General features: G+C 36.6%; 2 protein-coding genes across 15 annotated transcripts; one reads left to right on the top strand and one right to left on the bottom strand.

Moving 5' to 3' along the window:
- Positions 1-1045: 1045 nt before the first annotated feature.
- Positions 1046-5026, bottom strand: LOC120012209 (protein REDUCED WALL ACETYLATION 2-like). Of its 14 annotated transcripts, XR_005471233.1 has the most exons (8): positions 4510-4978; positions 2641-2728; positions 2465-2553; positions 2307-2369; positions 2101-2157; positions 1501-1611; positions 1411-1421; positions 1046-1346 (listed from the first exon to the last, which is right to left on the bottom strand). XR_005471233.1 is itself a non-coding variant. In XM_038863525.1 (7 exons), exons 1-6 carry the CDS (start codon positions 4683-4685, stop codon positions 1883-1885), a joined length of 516 nt encoding a protein of 171 aa, XP_038719453.1. In that variant the 5' UTR covers positions 4686-4984; the 3' UTR covers positions 1046-1611; positions 1844-1882. The 14 variants fall into 14 exon arrangements, 10 of the variants coding, with proteins under 10 accessions (XP_038719453.1, XP_038719457.1, XP_038719460.1 ...); XR_005471231.1 differs by adding an exon at positions 1844-1942 and having other exon boundaries at positions 1046-1611; positions 4510-4979; XR_005471232.1 differs by having other exon boundaries at positions 1046-1421; positions 4510-4977.
- A 5451-nt stretch (positions 5027-10477) lies between these two features.
- On the top strand, positions 10478-11174 carry LOC120012128 (cell wall / vacuolar inhibitor of fructosidase 1-like). The gene has a single exon (XM_038863410.1). It carries the CDS (start codon positions 10542-10544, stop codon positions 11052-11054), a length of 513 nt encoding a protein of 170 aa, XP_038719338.1. The 5' UTR covers positions 10478-10541; the 3' UTR covers positions 11055-11174.
- Positions 11175-11859: the final 685 nt, after the last annotated feature.

Raw genomic sequence — 11859 nt, 5'->3', positions numbered from 1 at the left:
CCCATTTTGAGGCCCAATAGACCCAAATTTTGACGCTCTCAGGTGTCCAACTAATTGAGGTCTACTGGGACAAATTTTGAGGCCTAAGGGACTGAATTTTGAGGCTGGAAAAGCCCAGTCTTGAACTCCAATGGACCCAAATTTTTAGAGTCTTTCGGCTCAAATTTCGGGCCCAAAAGCCCAAATTTAGAGCCAAATAATGGCAAGCGGGTCCCACTGTTTGAGGCCCAAATTTTTACTATTGACTTAAATATCAGGCCCAATAGGCCCAGATTTTAGGGCCCAATATCGGCTACCGGGTTCAACTATTTGAGGCCCTATTTTCTGATTCAATAAGCCTAGTCTTAAAGTCCAATGAACCCAAAATTTTGAGGCTCTATGGGCTCACATTTCAGGCCCGAAGGCCCAGATTGAGAGCCCACTAGTTCCTACCGGATCTAACCATTTGAGGCCCAAGTCACTGAATTTTGAGGCTGAATAATCTTTTTTGTGTTTGGTGCTCTATGGGCCCTTTTATCAGGCCCTATAGGCCCACGTTCAGAGCCAATAATTTGTATCGGGTACAAACATTTGAGGCCCAATTTTCTGATACAATAGGCCCAGCCTTGAGGCCCATTAAACCTAACTTTCCATGGGACCTTTTTAGGCCCATATGTCAAGTTCTAAGGCCCAAAAGACCCTAATTTTCCGATCATATAGGCTCAGTTTAAGGCCCAGAAGGTCTATTTTCGATACCAACAGACCCAAATTCTAGGCCCATTTAGGATGAGTCCTATTTTTACTCGCACATTTTAGTTGGGCCTAAATACACTACTTCAGCATGACAGACCGAAACATGACGGCCCAGAAGGCCCAATCAAAGTTGAGTAGGGACGCAAAATAGGCTTTATCTGAGTTCATACCCACTGATATTGAGACCCGTTGGCCAGCCATTACAAGCATCAAATTCCTCTCATTCCAGGTAAAAATGCTTTATGTGCCCCTTGAGATCATTTTGTTCACCCTCGCACCTGTTCCCTTGAGAGTATCAGCAAATTGGTACTTCCAAATTTAAATGAGCTGAGCAGACTAAAGGATTAAGCTGAATTTAATCAGGAACACGAAATTTGTTTTGTTACAGTGTTATCCTTTCAAGATGCAGTCACGATCAGTATTGTTAATTACTTGAGCCAAAGATTGCTTCTCAATACTGGGCAGCAAATGAATCCCATGAATGGATGTCCCGACTTCAAACTCTTGATAACATGAAGGAAGCATCTCACCAGCATCTGAGGCACTTCTACGAATCCAAAGGACAGAGTATTATAAAGCTGTTGCAATGGCTGCTCCTCTAACCATGTTGTAGATTATATGCTCTGTCCTTAATTGTGTACAAATTCAATTTTCGAAGTATTTGTTAAGTCAAATAGACTGTAAGCGATCTGCATGAAAGCCCAAACCCAGCGCATGAGTTGCATCCAGATTTTCAAAATACGTGTAACCCTTACCACTTTCACTTACCGTGATGTATATTGTAGTGAGCAAAAATTTCAACAGCAGGTAGTTTTGGGATGAGACGGCAATAATTTAGGTTGACCATCTTGAACACCAGATCAGCGCATTCAAGAGAAACTGAGGTAGTGTCATTTTTTTCAATGCAAGAAACTGAGGTCATCATCCTTAGACAGATCAAATACATTTGGACAAATTTCAAGCATACGTGTATCAGGAATACAGAGTAACCCAAGTGTTCTGTTCCCCCAAATTGCTGAGGTTGTGTTCAAAACGAGTTTTCATGTATTCAAAAAAAAACTCAGTTTTTAGTTTCTTAAATTAACACCAATCAAATGATGAGCATACAAACCTCAGGAAGTGGGCAGAATTCAGGACATGAGCCTCTCTCTCAATGCAAGATAAGAATAATGCACAAATTTGCTTCAACATACCTCAACCATATATGGATCTGTGATGTATGTCTCGAAGGTTAAAAAAAAAAAAGTTCCTTAAATTAACACCAACCAAATGATGAGCATACAAACCTCAAGAAGTGGGCAGAATTCAGGACATGAGCCTCTCTCTCAATGCAAGATAAGAATAATGCACAAATTTGCTTCAACATACCTCAACCATATATGGATCTGTGATATGTATGTCTTGAGGGTAATCGTTCCAAGCCATCTATGAAAAGAACAAGTGATTTCACATCAAATTGATTCTTAGATGTAAAATGAACTATACAACGTCCACTATGCTCATAGCAAACAATGAGACTTGTATTTATGCGATGAAAACAAATCAAGATATTTGTCAACTTGAAGTGTACTTACGCAAAGAGGGTCAAAGTATAGCTACAGAAATATTGGGTGGCATTCCGCAAACATGAGTATACACTGTGCAACAAGAACAAAAGGGAATTGTTAGCACAGTAAGGAAATTTTCTTAAAGTTCAATATTGCTAAGATGGTTGAGGAAACGGATTGCATACGTTATTGGAATCCATGAGGTAAATATATGATATTTATTGTAGGTAACCCGGTCCAGCTTGTATATGTACTCAAGCCAAAGATATCCCATCTAGGCATTTTACAGAAACTGTTAGCATTGGAGAAGGTCCAAATGGAAGTAGTGAGGAAAGGGATGTCACAAGTTAATTTATAATACCACCAGCAATATCAAAACTACAGCTGTTTTCAATGAAATCCTGCACTTCAAATCCATCTCCTCAACTTTTTTCCATCCACCTTTCAACCTATATATACAATCGAAAATTATTGACCCCAAGATAAGAACAATGAATTCAAGAACCAGTATTGTAATTAATTCTCGTGCACTAAGTAATGTCAGCTAAAAATTATAACTTTCAAGAGACAGGAAAAAAAGGTATTAAATCTTATGATTGGATAATTGTATGCATAGACCATTCCAATGATCCATATGTAATGATCAAGGCCTGAGCGGAAATTTCACTCATGCAAGAGGGAAAATTCAGCTTTGAAGCATCTGGATCAATGTATCCTTCAATATTACAAGAGATTTGTGTCAGACTAGCATGCAATATTATAGCATGGAAAACAAGATCTTAATCAAGTTACTAACCAAGACGAAAAGTAAACAGGCTCCAAACAATTTTGAACACTCAAGAATTTCCCATGATAGGATGATTACCAAGAAGCAGGCAATGATTTTTGCAGCTACGATCAATCCAATCTCATTATACTTGTTCAGAATCGCAAACCACGAGGGTGAAAAGTGTGTGCATAAGACAAATGTAGTACACAGATGAAGCTGTTATTGAGGACGATGCAGCAAAATAATACCATGAAATTAAGCCGCCACATCATCTGTTCAAGAGATATGATTACCCCAGGAAGCAACTACCAAGAAATCTTGGATAATAAACCTTTTGACTTTGATGAATAACATACCTATGCAAATCTCACAAAAGTAAAATCTTCGCTAATGTAATAATATGAGAAGTTCCTGAATCCAGTCATCCAAACATATGCCGCAATAAAAACTCTAATCGCATTATAGATTTTCTTCTTCAGCAAAGTAGTGGTACATCAAAAATATAAACATGAACTTTGACATTAGAAGTAACTCAATGAAACAGAGAAAACTAGCAGAACTGAAATAATAGAAGCCCGCTTCAGTGCATTTTTTGCCCAGGGGTCAATACCTTATCTTAACATAGGCCCTCCTTCACCCACTAAAAATAGAACGTGCAATTATCTAAAACCATAATTTACAATGAACAGTCCGAGAATTCCAGTAAATATAAACTTTGATATTAGAAGTCACTTGTTGAAACTTGAAACAAAGAAAACTAGCTGAACTGAACTAAAACTAACAGTGTTTTAGTTCAGTTCAGCTAAAACAATAGACTGGATGAAGGGGGCTGCTAAACAGGAGAAGCCCAAAACTATCATTGTTTTAAGAGATAAATCAAATTATTGAAAATAAAAACAAAAAATACTACAGAAGCTAACAAAATACCAAAGGCACATTCGGCAAGAGTTAAAAGCTAAGATGAACCATCTCTGCAAACAGTGAATAAACCATGAAAGTGAAAAATCAAAACCTCATCACACAGCAAACACTGGAGCACGAGATAGCTTTATGCCTTTATCTAAAAGACGTGAAAACAATTAAAAAAATAAAAGGAAAAAATGAAACAGATCAAAGACTATTCTGTCTAAGATCAACAGAACAGTCGAAACAGATTGTAATTACAAAGTACACAAACATGGAACGCAAAAACCATGGATGATCAGTTTTAGTCCACAACAAATGTCTTCAGAATAATATGTGGACTCAAATCTGAATATATCTGAAAGAAAAGTACTTCAAATTCTCCATATGCAAAGCAAAAAAAAAAACCAAAAATTCGAATCCAGCATGAACAAGCAGTGAAATCAACAAATAATACTACAGATCTACTGTAAGAGCGGATCGAAAACTCTGTATTGACAAGGCATCGTAAAATTCCAACAATAATGGAGGGCTTTTACGGATGTAATTGTGTGGTACCTCTTCATTGCCGTCCCTTTCGTTGTCTTCGTCCTCCCCGTCATCACCGCCTTCTCCATCTTCATCCTCATCGTCATCGTCGACTGACCGAATTGCTGAGCCACCGGCCTACCGCAAGACCTGCGCATCTTCCTCAACCTCCTCTTCTTCATCGCCGTCTTCGTCGTTGTCATCATCTACGGTGTTCTTCACTCCACTCTCGTCTTCAGTGTCTTCTTCTCCATTCAAATCCAAATCTCTTGTTCCATAACTGGCATAGTGCCATGATTAGAAGATGCCGCAGAAACTTTTTCCAGAAATTTTTACGGAATTTTTTTATTTTTTGGTGAAAACAAGAAAGTTGAAAAAACAAGGAATAAAGAAGAGCTTGTTCGTTCGTGGTAGCAGGAAGGCACTGCACCAGTGATCTCAGCCGTTGAGACGATAATTCACGCGGATTGATGACGTGGCAAATAATCGAACGATCCTGGTGAAAGAAGTAATTACGACTTATGACTAGGCAATAGCTCCTTGTGTATGTAGTTCCTTTTAGAGGCGCGTGAGCGAATGGTTCGAGATCTTTGATTGGAGAACATGTGTTGGGCCGAGCCTTTGGACCCCTTTCGAACTTAGGCTGTATTTGGGCTAAGTACCAAATTGGCCTCTACAAATACCCGAAAAACAATTGTCCTCATAGATGGTAAGGAAAGAAAATTGCCCAATGTGAACCAAACATTTAGGTAAACTTGGTTCTGATTTTAGGTACGCGTTTACACACATCATCCTCAATACAATTAAGCGCCACATGGTGATATGATAATTAAAGTTTGGAAGAAAGCCATGTGAATGACATGTTATTTGTCTCATCTTTGTAAAGAAAGGGCAGTGTGATCCACACATTCATAATTACCTGCTAACATGGATTTCCAATTGATAAATTAAAAACAAAAAGAGACATTCCAAGCCCCTAACAACACAAAGTCAGATAATAATAACGTCGCGCATCATCAGATCATCTTATATTAATGTCATAATCATCCTATTTTAATAACAGTTTACAGATTTCCTTTCAAAAAAAATAAAAAACAGTTTACAGATTTTGATATTATTATAATTAAAACATACAGGCACAAATTTATGCCCCGTTTGGAGCACATTTTTTGGTAATGTTTATATTACTTGTTAGTATAAATGCTGCAAGTCATCCAAACAACCATTTCTGTGTACATATTTCAATGCATTTTTATGGGGCATTTCTAATACTTCTAAAATGCTACAAATTTTAACAATTTCACTAGCTTTTCCCTGTCTTGTCCCCATCCAATTTCCTTTATTCTAGTTTTATCCTCATATCTCATTATACACTTTATATAATTAATTAATTAATAGTAGTCACCGATATTATTATTTAATTATGGGTTGTAAATTAATTATCTTTATTTTATATTCATTAATTTTCTTTATCTTATAAATTTAAACTTTTATGTTTATATACATTTATATGTCTTACCTACAGCTAAAATGCTTAATATCCCTGCTCGTAATTTGTTATAATATGCTACACAGAATAATTGTTACTAACAAAAGTACAATTAAACACTTACCCAGCATTCATGCATCATATCTGCTACTAAAATTGTCCAACATTTCTGCTACCACCATTTCTGTTAGTATATCTACTACTTTCAAAAAGTTTTACCAAACTAGCCCATAGTAATATACTTTTTCAAGATAAAAAAATTCCACATCGCATAATTCAGCCGAATGGTTTATTAACAAAGATCAACTTCTCTCACATTAAAAAAATATTTTTTAAGACTAAAATCCATTGACAACATCTCATGAAAAACAAATTCATGCGGGCATATAAGCTAGAGTGAACAATCTCTTTAACGTATTTGGGTCAGAAATTTCAACATACTTTTCAGTTCAATATAACAAAAAAAAAAGGTATACAAAATACGAACATATTTATTAATTTTTACTGCTATGTTTTTAATTTTTATATGAAATATTAAGACAATGACGAGGAATTAATGAATCGTGTGCTGGAACACGTGGTATTAATGAGGATGGTAGAATTTCTCATATATCAAAGAAACCCCCACACTTGGTCCCTCCAGCAGTATATAACAAAATTAAAAAAGTCGCACTAATCATTCTTCAGTATTCTAACAACAAGAGATCCACAGAAATAGATGCGTCCGTGGTGGTTATCGACGACAGTTTTCCGATGGTGGCCAGAATTCGGGTTCTCTATTCCAACATCGGCTATTCGCGGGTGGTTACCGGGATTTGATTTCTCGTATTTCACGACGCAGTGGAGAAGCCTCTGGTTGTTCGAATTGTCGATAATCGATGATGTGTTGTGGAGTTTTGTAACGATTTTGGAGTCCGTAGCCTTAGCGGCTATGCTATGTTACTTCTTTGTATTCTGTGGATGTACCCTCTGAATCCCCAAGTGGATGTGGGTGTATGTATCACTATCATGTATGCATATCTCGTGTAAGTATGTTAGTACGATATAGCATAATCTCGGCTGAGTTGTTCAACTTCTCCAATTAACATATGGAATTGAGAATACGACGATATTATTCATTGGCTTATGTTCTTTGTATAGTAGTTTGCCTGTAATCTCTCTGTTATTTTGTTTTCCTCACACATGGAAAAATAATTGGGTGGGTAGTGGTGTGCTTATAATAGTTTACGCAGACAAATTTGCAGAATGATGTGCTCAACCCAAAAATCGAATTCGAAGGATTCGGCGTTCTATGCATGGCTGATTATGCATGTTAACCCCAATACGAATAACGCTGTTCTATTATTATGCAGTGGCATGGTTATTTTGGGACGAGTCCATTTGGCAATTCTAGCAGCTTTTGATTGTCAAAGTCATCCTGGCGCCAGCCTAAGTGCTCTAGTTTCAAACTTCTTTAGAACTTCTTCAGATTCCTGAGGTGGTGCTGCAAGAGTATGTTGACATGGGTGTCGCAGAGGCAAATCAGCAAATATTGTATTCTACTGGGGCTTACAACCAGACAAGACTAATTCCTTGGATATAGAATCTGTTGGGATGGATTTCCTGAAGAATATCCTATCAACAATGGCTCTCAGGGCCCTACAGGATCACATCATCTCGACAACAAACTTAACTGATAGAAGAAAACTTGGGTTCACAAGCTAAAACAAGGCACTACCCATCCCCTTAATGAATATTTGACTTGATTTAATTTCTCCTTTAATTAAGAGCATTTAGAGACGTGAAATAATTGACTATTGATTTACTTCTTCATTGACATTAATATTTGATTCTTGATTTGCTCATTTAATTGTAGACATTAATATAATTGACTATCTATTTGCTGTTTTAATTAAAAGCGTTTATAGGCATGAAAAATATGAAATAACACACTTATATTTTGACTATTAATTACATGAATAACAAATTAAATAAGATTTTTTTTTCTAAAATATTTGAATATGAGTCGTACAGTATAAGCCAATGTTGAAGAAACCATTGAGTACATGTGATGAGTCGTACAGTATAATTTTGAATGTTTTAATTCCAGAAGCTTATGAAGCTCTAACAAAAGGTGACCCTAAATTTGCCGAGGATGGTGCAAATGGTTGTGCTCAGGAGGCAAACTCTTGTGAACAGGAATTCAAAGGTGGATCACCTCTCACTGCAATTAACAACAAAAACTTATCCGAAACCTCAGCCGTGGCCGTAGGTATAATTAGGCTATTGCTGTGAGGATTTGTGCTCACAGGATTAGATAAAGTTAATGATCCAGACTTTAAACTATTTTTTGCATCAGGTCTTGGTAAATAGAAGTTCAAATACACAAGGCCCTGTCCACCCGCACATGGAGTTTTGGTGATATTAATTCTTTTGCATTTGATTATGGTGTAGCTATTATTATATATATATGGAAATTTAAAGACATTCAGTTTGAATGAAATCTTGTATAAAAGAGAAATCACAGGGAGCTCAAGTGAGTCTAAAGGCCAGAGCACAAGAAAACTCGCCAATTGTAAAAATACTATTGTAAGCAAAGTCCTTAATTCACGAGAACTTTCTGAATATGATGGGAACTGTCGTGCAAGAAAAGGGAACGTCTTGTTCACTGTTGCATTGTGATAACATCAAAAGGTCATTTGTTCCTGTCAAATGTTGTCTTTTTCATTTTGTTCTGGTTCATGGTCCAGAGTCAGATATCGGTCCATTCTTTGCTACAATGGCTGTAACTCATCAGCTCAACTCCATTCATCTTTTCATATTATTATGTACTTTCTAACTATTGGTAATGGATCTGTTATGGATAGATGATTATCATCTATATTTCTATCTTCTCATCGGTAGAGCTTTTTAAAATCTTTATTTGCTGCAGCTGGAGGAAGTAAAGAGTCTTTTGTGATCCCAATACCCCACAGCCTCAGAGTATGCTTACATGGGTGTAGCAGAGGCAAATGTTGTATTCTACTGGGGATTGCAAGACTAATTCCTTGGATGGCGCTCAGGGCCCTGCAGGATCACATCACCTCTACAAGACTACAACAAACTTAACTGATTGAAGAAAACTTAATTGGGTTCACAAGCCAAAACAGGGTACTATCCATCCCCTTAATGGACCATACTTTAGATACATATAGACAAAGCCAGATTATGTAACCGAGCAAACTATCTAGTTTTAGCAATGCTTAGTTACAGCCACTGCACTTTGGTTTCTAATATGTCTTTGAGTTAATTTCCCCTTTCTCAATTCACATTTAAGAGTCTTATAGAGCTTGAGACTTCAATGTGTTGGGGTCCATATGATATAAGACTTCCAAAGTTGGTTACAGAAGTGAACAAGCCAGCCATTAATGAAATGAATCAGTAATGCTTTCCATTTTAGGACTCCAAGACAAATCTCAGAACTCTACGGTCCAATTCCAGAACATAATGACACAGATTTCTTATGCACTCTTATTTTTCCTTCTGTTTTTGCCAACCGTATTCAATATGCACATGGATGGGGATGACATAACGTTACGGTTCAACCCAGAGTTAAAAGTGATATGAGAGGGGAACCCAAAAAGCAAAAGCCCATTTTAAGAGGCCCGCCCAAAACGGTGTAGTTTAACTTAAAACAAATGTGTCCTTTTAAAACCACGGCCAGACAGACATATTAAACCGCAGTTGTCTGGTCACTAGTGAACATATTAGGTTGGTGAATCCTCAATTACCAAAAAAGAAAATTGGTGGACATGTTAGGTTGGTAATTCTCATTTATCAAAAAAGAAAATTGATTGATGCATTGTGCGTGCAATAGAAAGAGGGAAAAAAAAAAAGCGAGTTAAAAATGTATGATTTAAAGTGAGTGTTATCAATATAAACCTGTTCCGTGGAAGATAAATTTTTTTATTCTGACCAACAAGTCAAAGGTTGGACAATATATTTTTAAATAATTAAATTTATCCGTAACCAATGATGACTTAGTTGAGTGGATAAGAGTTCGATATATTATTTGTGCTATCCAAATTCAAGTCTTACAAATGTTAGATTTTTAAGGAGGTTATTTCACTCGAATTGAATTAGTTACAATAATAAATAAATATGAATATTTGACTTGATTCGCTCTTTTAATTAAGAGCAATTAGAGACATGAAATAATTGATTTACTTCTTAATTAACATGAATGAATATTTGACTCTTGATTTGTTCCTTTAATTGTAGACATTAAATAATTGAAATTATTTATAGACATGAAAATATGAAATAATTGCGTATTATATATAAACTTTATATTTGGCTATTAATGACTATATAAATAACGAATTAGTAAATAATATTTTCAAAATTTGAATATGAACCGAACCCACCCAAGTCGATAATCGATGTAGTTTTAATTAAAATAAATGCGGCCATTTAAAACCGCAGCCAGACATGCTAAGCGATCCTGGGTTTTTTAACCACGAAAGAAAGAAAATTTGCCAAAACCCCTATAAAAGGAGTTTTCTGAGTGTCGTTTCATATTGGCATCATTCTTATATTTCTTTATTGACTTGAAATGGTGAGGACTCTGATATCTCTACATCTCATTCTTCTTGTCCTTTCAACTATTCCTCTAACATTTAGCCAAATCACTCCTTTGAGTATCGTAGACCAAACATGTAAGCATACCCCTTATTACAATCTCTGTGTGTCGACTCTGAATGCAGACAGGCGAAGTGCGACGGCAGATGTTGCAGGTCTTGCCCTTATAATGGTTGATGCGATAAAGGCAAAGGCAACTCGAACGCAGGGAACCATCGGAAGGTTGCTTCGAAGCAAGCCAACGTTGAAGAAACCATTGAGCTCATGTGCTAATGCGTACAATATAATTTTGACTGTTACAATTCCAGAAGCATATCAAGCTCTACCAGGGAACCCCAAATTTGCCGAGGATGGTGCAAATGGTTGTGCAACCGAGGCAAACTCTTGTGAACAGGAATTCAAAGGTAGATCACCTCTCACTGCGATGAACAAAGACGTGGCCGATACCTCTGCCGTGGCCGTAGGTATAATTAGGCTATTGCTGTGAGGATTTGTGTTCACGGGATTAAATAAAGTTTATGATCCAGACTTTGAACTATTTGCATCCGGTCTTGGTAAATAAAAGTTCACATATATAAGGCCCTGTCTACACATGGGGTTTTGCTGATATTATTTATTTTGCATTTGATTATATTGCGTAGCTTAATTCACCGACTTCTATCATACATGGAGATTTATAAAAGCCAGAGCACAAGAAAAGAGTCTCAACTCTCCAAGTGTGAAGTCATTACTATTGTAAGGGAAGTCCTCAATTCACAAGAAGCAAAAGAAGGCAACAGTAACAACTAACAACCCATGACAGAGAGACTATTTGTGGATTTACTTTAAATGGTAAACACACATATATAAAATAAACACCAAATCACAGGAAAGCTTCATCATTTCCATAACAAAAAGAAAAAGAGGAGCCCAATGAGACCTGCAATCTCTATCGCATACCCGTCTTCTTCTTCTTCTTTTGATCCTTATACCAGATAGAGCAAACATCCAAGAAAATACCTTTCATGATCTCTCTGTGTTATCCCTAAAATCAGACCCTCGAAGATTAGAAAGTTGGATCTTAAAGGTTTAGCCAAGGCATCATCAAGCAAAACAAAGACCCAGAGCAGCAGAGACCGCTGGCTTACTTTGCTGAAGCCTACATCCCAGTAGTGAAGTAGAGTCTGTTGAATTGTATGAACGAAATTGCCATTGAAGCAAGCAAGTGAAGAATAGAGAAAAAGATTGTTTGAGAAGATGATCTGATCGTATTCTCATAAAGTTAAGTCTGTATAGGCTAGCTACAAGTTTAT

This window comes from Tripterygium wilfordii, chromosome 13, assembly GCF_013401445.1.
Source record: "Tripterygium wilfordii isolate XIE 37 chromosome 13, ASM1340144v1, whole genome shotgun sequence".
NCBI classification, from domain to species: Eukaryota; Viridiplantae; Streptophyta; class Magnoliopsida; order Celastrales; family Celastraceae; genus Tripterygium; species Tripterygium wilfordii.
The sequence above is the reverse complement of the archived record's forward strand: the minus strand, read 5'-3'. Positions and strand labels throughout refer to the sequence as shown.